The sequence below is a fragment of the Cyanistes caeruleus genome, chromosome 8 (assembly GCF_971803275.1).
Source record: "Cyanistes caeruleus chromosome 8, bCyaCae1.hap1.1, whole genome shotgun sequence".
Lineage (NCBI taxonomy): Eukaryota > Metazoa > Chordata > Aves > Passeriformes > Paridae > Cyanistes > Cyanistes caeruleus.
The window spans coordinates 9,996,659-10,010,848 of record NC_141708.1 but is presented as its reverse complement, the minus strand read 5'-3'; the positions used below and the strand labels follow the sequence as shown (position 1 = coordinate 10,010,848).

General features: G+C 44.8%; 1 protein-coding gene across 2 annotated transcripts in view; it reads left to right on the top strand.

The window, feature by feature from the left end:
* The window catches only part of MXI1 (MAX interactor 1, dimerization protein), a 55,264-nt gene that overhangs the window by 38,979 nt on the left and 2,095 nt on the right, over positions 1-14,190 (top strand). For both annotated transcript variants that reach the window (XM_086900346.1, XM_086900347.1), the window contains 2 exons: positions 11,748-11,862; positions 13,072-13,243. In XM_086900346.1, coding sequence (XP_086756472.1) covers positions 11,748-11,862; positions 13,072-13,243 — 287 coding nt within the window. The remainder of the gene's footprint in view (positions 1-11,747; positions 11,863-13,071; positions 13,244-14,190) is intronic.

Below are 14,190 nucleotides of genomic sequence, written 5' to 3'. Positions count from 1 at the left end.
ATTTTTCTTTCCAAAACAAGCCATGAACCTCTCACTGTCTGGTTTGTTCCAAGTGGGGTCCTAACCCTTTTCCTGCTGGGAAAGTGCAGGGTCAGCAAGTGTAAAACAGCTAATCCTCCTACAAATGTTAATTTACTCAAATACAGCTGTTCTTGGTTTGGGGGAATCAAATTTGTATCCATCTGAGACATTGAAGGCCCACACAGGGGTCATAATGGTCTTCTCCAGCTGACCAAAAGTTCACTAGGTAGAGTGTCCTGTGCTTAATATAATGATTTTTGAGCCCTGTTGGAAGCACTAGAAGTTTTGTAGTTGAGCTGAAGCAAATGAAGCGATTTGCATGTGTTACAGATACATTTTATCTTTGCTTCTAGCTCAGGGAAGTTGTTTCCAAGTAGCCAGCTCCATGCTTTTTCCTTGTTTGAAGTTTGAGCTGTCTTACATCTCTTGGGATTCTGAGAAAGAGTTTGTATTAGCACATCACACCAGCTAAACAGAGGCAAGGTGTATTTTCACACTCTCTGGTACCTCCTTTCAAAAACTTGTTTTCTTCCTGGTACCTCTCTATATGTGAGATCAGAACATGGCTCACCTGCTGTCAGTGTGCTGGGAGCTATGCTCTGTTCAGCCTCCCCTCCTGAGTAACATGTATAGGTAACTTGAGTTAAAACCATTTGTCACTTAATGTTAGCTAACTCCTAGACTCTTGAAATACAGTATTACTTTTTTTTCTGTGCAAAAATCTATATCCAGTAGGAAAAATGCTGCTAGGATCTCTTAAGTTCTCCTTCCTACTGTTTTTTTTCCAAACATACATCTAAGAATGACCTTGGCTGGTAATTCATTTTCCCTGGGAAGTTTGAGGTTAAATTGAAAATAATTTTACAAGGTGAAATTACATGCACTGCTTCCCTTGTTCCAGATGTATGCCCTCTATACCTGAAAGGTACAGTAGATATTTGATGACTCCTTAAATATTTCTGACAGTGTGAAGAGATGTTAGATGAAGAGCACATGCTTTCCTTCTGGCATAAAAGATTTTGTGTAAACAAGTATGTCAAATGGTCACATTCTTAGAATATATTTTCATTAGGAATTTTCTTCCATGAGTTAAGCTTCAGAAAATAGATGTATGTGATGAAAAAAATCTTAGTAGCTATAACTCACCTGTGTAATTTTAAAAACTATGTTAATGACAAAAAAAACACATCAGAATCTATTCTTGATACTGACAAATTTCCTACTCATGATTTTAAAAACAGGAAACATATTTTCCCAAATAACAACTTGATAGCATCCTTTAGTCTTTCAGTGATGTACAAATGTCTGTCTTACAAAGCAAATGCTTGCTTCTTTCAGCTGGTTAATGAAAGTACAAGTTTGAAACCTGACTGCATTTGGAAGGCACCAAAGTCCAAGATCTCTTTCAGTAGTATTGCAGAGAAGCAGAGGCTTTGAGGTACTGTGTGTGCTTTTACTGCTATACAACCTGTGGACCAGGGGTAGCTTTTCCACTGTAGGCAGGAGGCCGGTCCCTGGCTGCTCTCCAGCTGCCTACTGGGAAGCTGTCTGCTACCTCAGGTTCTGCCAGGCTCAAGTGCAGGCATGGGTCTTCGAGGGTCTCTGCAGATCCTTGCCAATTCATCTGTTTTCTGGTGTGCACCATCTTTGATTTCCTCTGGAGAGGCTGGAAGGACCTGGTGGCAGTAGATCTGAGCTGGAGAACTTTCCCATTGCCAGCAGTTTTGGAGGCCATTAAGGATTATGGAGTGAGAGCATCCCTGCTTCTCAGTGTCTGACCGCAGAAGCCTTGCAGGAGCCCAAAATACCTCTTCATTTCAAAGGCATGGTTCTTAGCCAGGAAACCTCTGAACACAATAATCAAGAGTAGCTGGAGAGTTTGGAAAATCTTGGCTATCTTTGCCAGTGACCTAATTCTAGCAGTAAAGCTGAAAATCCGTAGGTTGCAGCAAAGCAGGTTAGTGCCTCCTCTGCAAGGAGGCAGGTTTCTGATGAATGGCACAGCTGCTTTGCAGGCATGTTGGCAGCATGCAGGAGGATGCTGCACTGACTTGGCGGCTGTGAGCACACTGTGTATCCCTAGAAGGATAATTACAATGGCATTAGTGAGAACCAGGGCACAGGACACCGCTGGCTATTTAAAGAGCAGGTCTATTTTTAACCACCTTTTAACAAAGATGGAGTTTTTATTAGACTGGGCTTTAAAATTAACCAACCTGGGTTGTATGTTGATGTTTACAGCTTATTTTGGATGTTCCCTGATAGTTAAATGCAGGATTATAACCATATCTTATGGCCAGGACAGGAAATTGCAATACCTGAATGCTTGGTAGCACATTGAAAAGTTGGTGGCAAATGATCTTGTGCAGGAGGTACTTACATGTGGCAGTACTGGTGGCACCTGGACTGTGTTTTTGAGTCAGAAGGAGAACGTGATGTAGAGCATTTGTGGCCTGTGGTGGCTGTTTGGTTTAGCATGCTGTTGTGAGCACAGCTCAGCCTAAATGGGTTAGCTGGTAACATTGTCCTTTGTGCTACACTAAAATATAGTTAATTATATATTCACCAAGGATTAAAATACTTTCTGACTAATGTCCAAGATAGATAATAGGAGATCCTTAATATATAAATTCAGGGGAAAATCTGCTTCAGAGCATGTTGCTATTTGACATCTCTTAATAACTGTCCAAATTTCTTGCAAGGATTGGCATAGAGGAGCTGGGAGTAGGGAAGAGAAAGTGGCGGATGGGCACTGAGGGCGGTGTTAGTTCTGTATGAAAATGAAGGGGTGAGAGAAAATGCCAGGCACTGATTGATTCCATTCCTCTGCTGGGCAGATGGCCACCCATGCTGCTCTCGTCACCTTTTCATTGTGAAGCTCAGGTTATTGCATTTGATCATTTTCTACTGAGTTGAAGCAGCCTTGTCTCATTGGTGCCTCTGAAGATCAAAGGGGTTATGAAAGGATGAGCAGTCATGTTACCGAGCAACTGTGAGTTCATTCTGGAGGAGGCACCTTCCAAAATGGCATAATTTTTATTACTGTGAGCATCAGTATTCAAAAGTTTTTGACACTGCCTTTTCTAGTTTTGGAAGTCATGAGATTACAGGTAGTCTCTTTTTTTTAAGAAACTGCTTTATTCATTTAAATTAACCTTCTGTCTTCTAGCCCTATAGTTCAAAGAAGAAAACCTCAAGATGTGCAAAAAATAGGACCCAAAGACCCAGAAGTTACGCTGTGAATAAAATTAGTCCCAGGTATATAAATTCAGCTTCAGAATCTTAGTATTGCTTTAGTATAATTATTTGGGATCTACTTGATTTAGGAATTTTGAGTGCAGTCAGGGAATGTTTCAATGTGCATTTGGCAACTGTATACTTGTTCCAAAGAATTTCCAATCCAGGAGACAGTCAGAGAAGAGGACAGAAAACAAAGCCTGGGCAGGCCGAAGGATGGCAGCTAGTGATAACAGAGCAAACAGTGCTGTCAGAGAAGAGAGTGAAAATGAAGGTGATAGAAACTCAGTGTAAGATAAGAGCATCCTACTCCTTGAAGTACTCCCTGAGATGAGAGTGGGACTCCCAAGTTTTCAGAAGTGTCCTGTTCACAGCTATGTCTGCAGTGCTGTGGCTTTGAATCCTGGAAGTGGATGCTCTCTCACATGTCCACGTAACTCAAATTGTATGTAGGCCAGCCCCTGCACCCATTGAACAATGTGATTTGCACTTAACATCTGCACAGTGTGAGCAGACTGATCAGCCACTGGGAGATACAGCTAAAGCCGTCAGTTACCACTCCATACAGCAGCCCAGGAGACACCTGTCTTGCAGGAAATGCAAATCTTTCAGCCAGATCCCCATATTTTACCATAGGATTGGAGGCTGCCTGATTTCCCATTCCTCCATCCCTCTTTGAAAACCTTGAAGTAATTAATATGCCTTCAAAATAATAACATAATTAGGAGAGCCCTCTCAACAATATTCATTTTCATACCCAGAAGGATCTCAGGAAATGCAGAGATTTTTGACAGCTGTGTGATGCAGAGAGAGATGGAGAGAGCATGTCTTTCTCCAGACTGCAGTAGAAGGCTAGAAAGATCCATGTTGGAATAGACCAGTGGTGGCAACGCACTGGCACAAGGTTTGTTGGTCTTGCAGCTTCTGTTTGCCAAGAACCTGAAACTCTTCCAGAGTTGACATCAGGGATGAGTCTTCCCATCTAGAAGAGTTGGAAGAAAAATAATTTCTGTGTAAGGTGCACTTGGCCATATGCTCATGCTGCAGTGCAAGGCTCACAGGGCTCAGGGACAGTCAGGGTTTGTAGCATAGATGCTTTTAGAGTGTCCAGTGGAGAGTGTGGCAGTACATTTTCAGGTAAAACCCTTGCTTTATGCTTACCTTAAGGCTTATGGCTCCTGTTGCAAATGGGGAGAAGCGTTTGTGTGCCCCCAAACTGGCCATTAAGATACTTCCTTTCCCAGGGTACCTGGTTTTGATTTTGTCACTGAGGTGGCGTTTGGACAAAACGCTGCAGTTGTGGAGCACATCAGTACATTGCTGTTTTTATTTTGTTTCCACTTATGGGCTTGAATCACGACTGCTTTCTTATGCACTGTGCCACCCCTTATCTGCCTGATACGTAGCTTGTCATCAGGCAGAGGTGCATTGATTTGTGTGACTTTGAAAAACTGCATTGCCTTGGGGTTGGGGTTTTTTTTATTATTTCTATTATTGTTCTTACCATTGTTAGGTCATAGATCTCATAATTTGTGGTTTGTTTTTCCTTTGCTCTTGATTTGAGAATACAGTTGGGTGCATGTTCATCTCTAACTTTTGCAGACAGACCTGACATGGTTAAGATGAAGCTGAAAATGGTGCTCATAGAAATTTTTTTTTCCTTTAAATTCCTGTTTATAGGATGTTGTCAGGTCTTTTTATTGCTGGTCTTAAATTTTCATTTCTTTGTTTATTTAAAATGGTAGATCTTTACTTCTAAAAACTTAAATATATGAAGGATTTTTTTCAATTAATTTTCATGGCGTATTTTATTAGCATTTGGAGTACAAATACTCCTACATGCCAGGGACCCATTGGTAGAAACTGACTGGAAACAGGGTCAGATGAGCAAGTATCTTCTTCCAACTGGGAGCAAATCCATGAAAATAATCATGAGACTTGATTTAAAATCCAAAAGCAAGGCTTGTTGGGAGCGATTTCACAGCTCAGGTGAAGAATATTAACTTTTAGCTGTGTATTTGTGAGCCAGATTTCCTTCTGAAACATGTGTCTGTGGTGCCCTGTGGAATCAGGAGTGTGAGTGTGTTTATTGCAGGCTGGCTGGGCGCCACCACAGCGTTGTTGCGTGGCCAGAGGGCTCACAGCAGTTGCATAACACGCTGCAGCACCGACAATGGGGGCTCAGCCTCCTCCTGCCTCCTCCAGCCTGCAGCCAGGTGCTTGGAAAAACCTCTTTCCTCACTGGAGACAAGCACTCAGTAAAGCAGGGAGCGGATACCTCGCTGAGAGGGCTGGGCTGGGGGGTCAGGGACAAGAGTAAGGAAAAAACATCAAGTCGTATGATGGCTGTTGGAGATAAGCAGCCTCTGACCTATGAATTGCTTTTAGAAGGAAACCATATTTTCCCTGCCCTGTGGTTTTTGCATGTGTTTCTCATTACTTTTATCTCAAAATCATTCTCATACAGTGAATTATTGATGTGGGGTCACATGTGTTTCTCCAGGAATTGCTTTCTTTAACCAGTGATCCTTCCTGAATTTTTTAGGCAATCTGTTAGGCTCTGAAATCCAAACAAAGTTGGTGGTTTCTAATTTCAGGGTTAAATTAGATTCGACTTTGAAAAGGCTTTGAGGGAAGAGGAGACATATGATAATGTCCTTCTCCATGTTAGGATCCTCCTTCTTCTGGTTCTTCTGGTGCTTCTTTTGGTTTGATTCTATTTTTTTAACATCTCACAGAGATCAAGTGTCTGATTTAGCCTCAGTGGAACTTGAGCATATTCCTAACGTTGAGCACATGCTTAAATCCACTGTTGAATTCAAGCCCTATAGACCTGGAGGCATAAGTACAAAAATATCTGGGAAATGCTTTTCTTTTCCCTCAGATGCTCCCTTCTTTCAACATACAAAATTAAGAATTCAGCATTTTGAACTGCTGCTGGAGGCGAGTTGGTCATTTCCTGCTGGGAGGGAGGCTTGATCTTTTAAAGATGGGAAGAGACTTTGTGTGTGTGTGTGTGTGTGTGTGTGTGTGTGTGTGTGTGTGTGTTTTGCAGATGTTCAGGCCTTGATTCAGCAAAGTCTCTCAGCAGTGTCTGATGGGGGGGATAGTGCTGAGTCTGGTAAACTGCTGCTCCAGAGCTGAGTGTGCACGCGTTTGCCTGACTCCTCAGCAGAGCAAGTTTCTTTTCTCAGATTCCATTGCTTCTGCCCATGGTGAAATCTGGCAAGAATCCTGCACAAATCCCAAACCACTTCTGGCAAAGAAGCTGCTGTCTCTGGCAGTGCTAACATTCAGAGATGGCTCATGTCTGCAGCATTGACCAGAGGAGGATGGAGCAGGCGGTGGGGGGTCACCTGCTTGTCAGGGGGTGCACAGGCACTTGGCTGAGCCCTCCAGAGCCCAGGGAGGGAAACTGCCAGTGGCCTTACAGCCCTGGGCTGGCCTTTGCAGGGACCCTGTCAGGCATTGTTAGGGGGTTAGGTTTCCAGCCCCAGTGTAGCCACTTCACGACCAGCAGAGACACGGCTTGGAACTGCCAGCAAAGGTCCCTCAGCTCTCTGGGGACTTCCCAGGCAGGGAGGAAGCTGGTGGCTTTGTGCCCAGTTTGGTATGGTGCAGAGTGTTGTGCTAGGTTGATTCCTACCAAAACTCCTCAAAAATATATTCAGAGGTTTGGGGGAAGGAAACAGAGACTTTTTTTTTTTCACCCACACCTTTTTCTGCAGTGCAGTTTTGATTGAGGCGAAAGAGAACCCAGTTCCTGCAGTGGGATTTGCATGTGTGTTGTACACTGAGACAGCTGAAGCTATGAGCAAAAAGCACGCATAAATAAAGGCTTCCTCCCTGTGCTTTATATAATCAGAGTGGGTGATGTCATTGGGAGCTGGAGAGGAGAGCAGGCTGTGGAATTACAGCCCTCTGCAGCCAGGCAGAGCCAAGTGCAAGCAGGGGCTGCACAGAGCAAGAGCCTGACTCCCTTCTGATACAGGCTCAGGACAGAGGACTTTGAAGGGGAGCTGGGGGGTAGAAGTAGATAATCCAGATACAGTCAGATAATCCAGAGTCAGAAGCTCTTGCACAGGCACAAAGGGAAGGCAGGGAGAACAGCAGGTGCCCAGTGAGCAGCACTGGGGCTGCCATTTCAAGGGCCAGCACTCCCTTCCTCCACATGCAGGCATCTACACCTTGTGGACCTGCTGGCAGGGCTATGGGGCTGCTGAGCTTTCTCATCCTTCTGTTGCAGTCTCCTGGCTCATTACAGCTCCTTGCAGAGAAGAGAGGGCATCCTTGCCCTGCTTGCCCTCTGCATCCCAGAGGAACTTGCTTCTAGTCTCCTCCTGGCCCCACACAGGAGGAAGCACAAGCAACAAGGGGCCTCTGTCCTAGCCAGAGTGGCCAGGTGAAGCAAGATAAAGGGTGATCCTCTGCTCTTTGGGACAGGGCTTGTGTTTGGCTCTGAATTTCTGAGACCTCTCAGGTGTTCTGCTCCTTTTTTGGCCATCCCAATGCCCCCCAACATGGGAATCTCAAACGGGAGTTCCCTCTCATCAAGCTGAGCAGGAAGAGGGGACCAGGCAGACCCCTTGGGAAAGTGGAAAGCCCCCTTCTTTCAAATACTTCAAAGATTTCTCTTTCAACACATCAAGCACCTACAGTGTGCTTAGGATGCTGCTGAGAGAGCTTGATTTTTTCCTACTTTGGCAGGAGGAAGGGCTCAAGCTTCTCCCATCTCCTCTGCAGTTAGCATTCAAAGGCTTCAGCCTCTGCTGAAACTGGAATTCTCCTTCTCATCCTCTGGCATCCTCTGGCTTCCTCAGGATCAAGAGAGCAAGAGGCAGCAGCCCTTCGCACCAAGCCTGCCTTGTTTCTCTGTTATATAACAATATGGGCTTTTAGACTTGTTTTTCTAGATATTGGCAGATGCGTCAAATATTGGCATAATCCAGTGGTTTACATGGAAAGCTGTCTGGCTCTGTCTGGAGGCTGCACAATGCTGGTATTTTCATTGAAAACAAGAGCCTGCATCATTGTCAAAGCCACATTGCAACAGAGTCCAGGTAAACAAGGGGAAAAGACACTCACATCATGGCCTGACCTGTGGAATTACAGCTGCCATGGGGCAGCTCCAGGACTTGATAAGAAAGATTAATGGCTTTGTGATTGCTTTCTCTCTGAAATGGTCTTTTAGCAAAGTCTTCTGTGATGGTTTTCAAAGAATCACAAAATCATTTAGGTTGGAAAAGACTTTCAAGACCATTGAGTTCAACCTTTGACTGATCACCACTTTGTCAGCTAGACCATAGCTCTCTGTGCCACATCCAGTCCAGTGAGCAGTGACTCCATCTCCTCCCAGGGCTCTGGAGTTTTATTTCTGATGCACCCAACAGTGTGTCGGACCTGTAGTATGTGCTCTGTGGTTTAAGAACCCATCATGGCCCACTGGGGCTATTGGAAGTTAAGAGAGGTCAAGGACTGTGATTGGGTTAGATTTTAAAAATAAAAAAAGGTAAGGAAGATATTGAATGCTGCGGAGGGGTAAAAGCTGGGGAAGTTGTTCAGTTTGATCTCTCTGAAGGAAAGCAATGTGCTCACATGCCAGGACAGTTTGCAGGCTTAGTTGCTTCTTCCTATCCCAGTGTGCCTCAGCTTGGAGTGCAAAATAAGGGAGAATTCAGTGGCAGCACAGAAGTAATGACTTCGGTCAAACCTCTTCTAAACCTGCCTTAGCTCAGCTAACACCACCTGCCCCTGCAGTGTGCTTGCAGCCCAAGTCCTGCTATGTGCCACTGTGAGCTTATCAGCTCATACCACACTCGTGTCCCAGACAGGTGGCCCCTCCTGATGCCTGGTGTGCTGGCACAGGCCATCACCCCTGCTGCAGGCCACAGCCTTTGGCCAGCAGCCAGCAGAGCCATGGACAGGAGTGGCTTCTCAGAAAATGGTCTGCATGAGCCTGGGACAAGCAGTAACCTTCACTCCACTGCAGTCCTGGGGCACAACAGAAAGCTTTTCAAGTGTCTGGGGTTTTATTACATGGCTGGACCTTTGCCTGTAGCTTTCAGGTGCTTAACAGGGTTGATCTTGTTCAGTCTGCATATAACCCAGCTTTTGACGTGGCAGATCAGTGCCACCCTTTTGATCGCTGTCTCAGCAATCCAGCCGGTGCTTGCTTCTGTCTGAAGCTGATCACTGGTTCCAGGAATTGCAGTTCCTAGTGCAGCACCTTCCCAGTTCCTGGTAAAACACGGTACTGAGAATCAGCCCAAAGCTCAGGCTGTAGATGTGTTGTCCATTTCTCTCTGCATTCAGGAGTGGACTGTGATATCTTTGCCACAGGTTATATGTTGATTCCCAAACTTTTTTTTCCTGTTACACAAATAATTTTCTTTTTAACCTGGGGCTGGGAGCTGTCTCCACATCTGTGTACATAGCAATCTGCTGTTAGGTGGAGCCCCCAGAGCTGAGCTCTGCCTGAGCTGTGTTTTTAACTTGGGCTAATCCATAGGTTAAGTGTGTGGTTGGAGCTGGTCCTTGTGCTGTGAGGAGACACATGCTGCTCTGTGCTGCAGCTTGATGGCTGTGCTCTGACAGCTCTGACTCAGTGACTTGCCTGTGTGGACATTCAGGAAGTCTGTGGCATATCCAAAAAAGCATATTCAAACCCCAAAGTGTCTTTGACCAGAAGATCCTGCTCCTCTTCATTTCTGTGTAAGTCAGTGTCCAGTCTCCTGTGGCATGACACAAACTATAGTGCCAGTGTGAACCAGCAATACTTTTTCACTGCTTACCCTTTCGGTCATCATGGGACACAGGGCAAACACCTGTAGTGAGTGCACACTCCTGACCAAGCTCTGTGTGGAAAACTGGCTTCCAGGTAAAAAAATCCCCCCATGTCAACCATATGGGTTTAATAACAGTGGGGTTTGCCCTAGAGCAAACTGAGAAGCAAAAGATGAGATTGATGTGATTACTGTTCTTTCAGTTTGATTTTTGGATTATGATTTCCCTTTCCCCACCCCTGTATTTGTTAATGTTTAATGGAAAACACGTTTTCTTCAAGGCTCTTGCTGGTCATATGCAGCCCTGTGACTGTTATTGAGACAGAATGATGAACCCTTTGTAAAGAGATTTATGGTAGAAACTGTGAGGAGCTCACAGCTACAGCGGGGCCGGTGAACACTCCCCTGTACTGACAGTTCATCAGCAAAACCCCTGACCCTTCCACCCTTAATCATCCTTGCTTGTCACTGACATAATTGCCTGATTACAGACTCCTCTCCCCCACCCCTTTCAAACTGGGTGCAATAGTGCATTTGAAAAACAAATGGAAATGGACTGTCCATACTGTTTTTTTTCTTTCTTTCTTTTTTTTTTTTTCTTCTTCTTCCCCTGCATTGAGATGGATCAGGCTAAGATTCAGTTTCTTTGTCCATGAACAGGGGCTGGGATAGGCTTTCAAGAGTCTTTTGCACTGGTGTTTCTTGCATGTGAATGGTAAAGCTGATGTCATTGTGTTATTGATTGGGATGACAACTTTGGACATAAATCATTAATGTCTGGGAAAGAGAGAGGGAGGGGAAAAAGGCAACCCACACTCGATAGTTTTCCACAAATCTACTGTTCATCCCTGCATATGTGATCCAGAGGAGGAGATGGTAGGAACAGTTCTCTGCAGCCTGAGGACAATGTATGTTGCCACTGCCACTGAACCATTTACCCCAGAACATGTTGCCATATTCTTCAGAAAATGGATCATATCACCAGCAGTGCTGTTGTGCTGGAGCCTGTCTTTGTAGATGTGAGCCAAGGTCAGAAGTCTGCCTGGGGGAAGGTCTTGGGTTCTCTCATTCCCACAAACCTTGCACCCCTAGCAGCATTTCAGACCTGGGCTCAGGAAGGGGTAAGAGTGCAGTTTTTTGGGAACTGCTATTCCTCTCGCTCCTTTAATTGCCACCAGGGATTGTTTCAGTGTTTTGAATTGACTATTTTTTCATTGATGATCTTAATTTCATGCATAAAGAAGGTGTTCAGGTCAGTTCATAGCAGATGTCCCTGAGCTACCAATGAACGAGCATGCAGGGGGTAGCAGTCATTCAAAACTGCTTTCACAGAAGTTCTTCTCAGCAAAACAGACAGCAAATAGCTCAGAGAGAGTGGAAACCCATGAGATACTTGTACCATTTTCCTATGTGCCTTTGCCTCTGCACAAAGTTTATCCAGATGAGTCAGATTATCAGTTCAGAGAGGAAGAAAATAAACAGTGTCTGTCAGAGGTTAGCAATAATGCAAGTATTGGTGAGCAACTGATGTTTGAAGTGTAAATAGTTTAGCAGCAGTGCTGGTGCTGGTACCTGAGGGGAGTCTTGTGATGCGTGGAAACAGGGAAACCTGAAAACTGAAAACTGCCTTGTAGAGGGGCAGAAGTGAAAGAAATTACATTCCCTTGCAGAAAGCATGGCTCTGATCCTCCTGTTCTCCCCTTGCAGCCGAGCTCACCTCCGCCTGTGTCTAGAACGCTTAAAAGTTCTGATACCGCTCGGACCAGACTGCACCCGGCACACCACGCTTGGGCTGCTCAACAAAGCCAAAGCACATATCAAGGTAAGAGCTGCCTTACCCTGCTGCTTTCAGCATGGGCTCTTGGGAAGTGCAATGCAATTGCTCATCCTTGCTGCCTAGAACTAACTCTGTTGAAGGAAACATGACACTGTCAATAAATAAATAAATAAATAAATGAAGGAGCAAGCAGACCTTGCCCCCTTGGTTAGCCATTTATCATTGCCACAAGCCACACTGTTGGAAGAGTTCATAATGAAGTCCTTAACTACAAAAATGATGGATTTGAAGAGCAAGGATCTTGTTCTGTATTGTGATCATTTGTTGACAGCTACATCTCTTTAAAGAAAAACATACCTACTGTTGAATGACTGCATTTTGATGGGAAATGCAGCTTTTTTCTGGTGTGCTAATGAGTTTCCACTGCCAAAGCATTAGGACAAACCACAAGAGTGTGAGACAGGTTTGGCTTGCTGGAGTTCCATGTGTGAACCTTCCAGCTAGTCCAGCGCTCTTCTAGCTCCACTTTTGGCAAAGTGAGACATGAAAAGAAAATGCAGCATTGTAAGAATCTGGGAGAGGCTGAAATACTTCATTGCAGGTCAGAATATAGAGAGAGAAGATGGGTGATGAGGGAGGAAAAGTGCTGCCAAAGGGACAGAGTTAGCCTGAAATGACTCCTCCTTATGCAATGTGCTTGTCATAGGAAACAAAGAACAGTGCCCTGGTAGATTTCCCAGCTGTGATCAAAGAAATCTGTAGTAAGTTATGTAAATCACTCACTGAATAGAAAACTGTTTCTGAGAAATCCTTCTAAACCATGCAGTAAGGAACACAGAACTCCCAGGGCACGTTTTTCTGTTGGAGCAGCTGGTAACAAACCCTGGAGTAGATGGTTTGGGGGTTTGAGGCCCCTGCGTGGGCAGAAGCGGTAATGCAGGTGTCTGATCCCGGGTAGGATGACCCACAAACTGCTGCAATTCACAGCGTTTCCCCTGGAGAGGCTGAGTCCTCAGAGACTCTTTGTACTAATGGGTATGATTTATCAGGACCTGAGAGGTGGAAAGATGTGGGGAGAGGGCACTGTGCTTGGAGACTGCGCGGCAGCTTGGTTCAGGGCACTTGCAGCTTGAAGCCTTCTGAGACTGGGAAGGTCTAAGCAGTGGAGCACCTAGGCAGGTGGCAGGGCAGTGGAGGTGGGAGGGAAGGAGAAACGGAGAAAACTAATTACTGTGTTTTATTTGATCATGTCAGAAACTTGAAGAGGCTGAAAGGAGAAGCCAACACCAGCTTGAGAACCTGGAACGAGAACAAAGATTCCTAAAGAGAAGACTGGAACAACTACAGGGTCCTCAGGAGATAGAGCGAATACGAATGGACAGCATTGGATCTACCATTTCCTCGGATCACTCGGACTCGGAGCGAGGTGGGTGTTGCTGAACCAGCATGGAATTGCCAGGACTCTGTAGTGAGAGAATGAGATTCATCCATTTCTTACCTCTCAGCTTCCCCTTCTCATGGCCTTGGACGTTTAGGCTGCTGGTTCTGCTCTCACACAGGCACATACATACGCATACATATGGAGAGTTTAGTGTTTTGCATGAGTTCTAAGTCTGGAAGGATTGTTGTTGCTGTCAACTTGATCTGATTTCTGTTGTATTGAAAGGGATGGTAAAGTTGAGATGCTTGTTGTGATTTTTGGTCTGCTGAATCCCATGGCAACACAAAGAAGAAAATATAAGAAGATATTAATGAGACTGGAATGAATGTTTCACACATTTCACCCCTCTGCTCCCCCATCAAATTTCTTGTAGAGTTCATCTTCTCAGTCAAAACTGGCTAGAGATACCTAAATGGCTAACTGAATTAAGATTACTTCCTTTTTGAAAATATGCCTACAGTGGAGACAACATTAGGCACAATAGATGGTTTGATATTTACTGACAGACCAAAGAAGCTGCATAGTTTGGGTGTGAGTCTGTAGTTTAAAACAAAAATCTTTTGGAAAATTCCTGAACAATATGGGAACCAAGATACCTGGTTAATTGGCTCTTTGCTTTTAAAGTCTTTCTTAAAAACAAGATGTCTGTTCCAAAATCCACTAAGCATGTGTGAGAGTAACCCAGATTCCCATGGTAATGCATTGTAATTGTGTGTGGTCCAGACTTTAGAAATATAGTGTCAAGCAACTAGCTTGTTTAGGGATAACTTCATGCTCCATTTTCTCTCTTGCACTCAATTTTATCTGTTTCTTATTTTCTTCTGACACTGGGGTATTAGAGATCCAAAGGAAGAGGTAGTGAGACAAGCTCAGTGTGTGGGGTGGCTCGCTTATGCTGACTGTGTGGCTGGCATGTGGAGGAGTGAAACCCC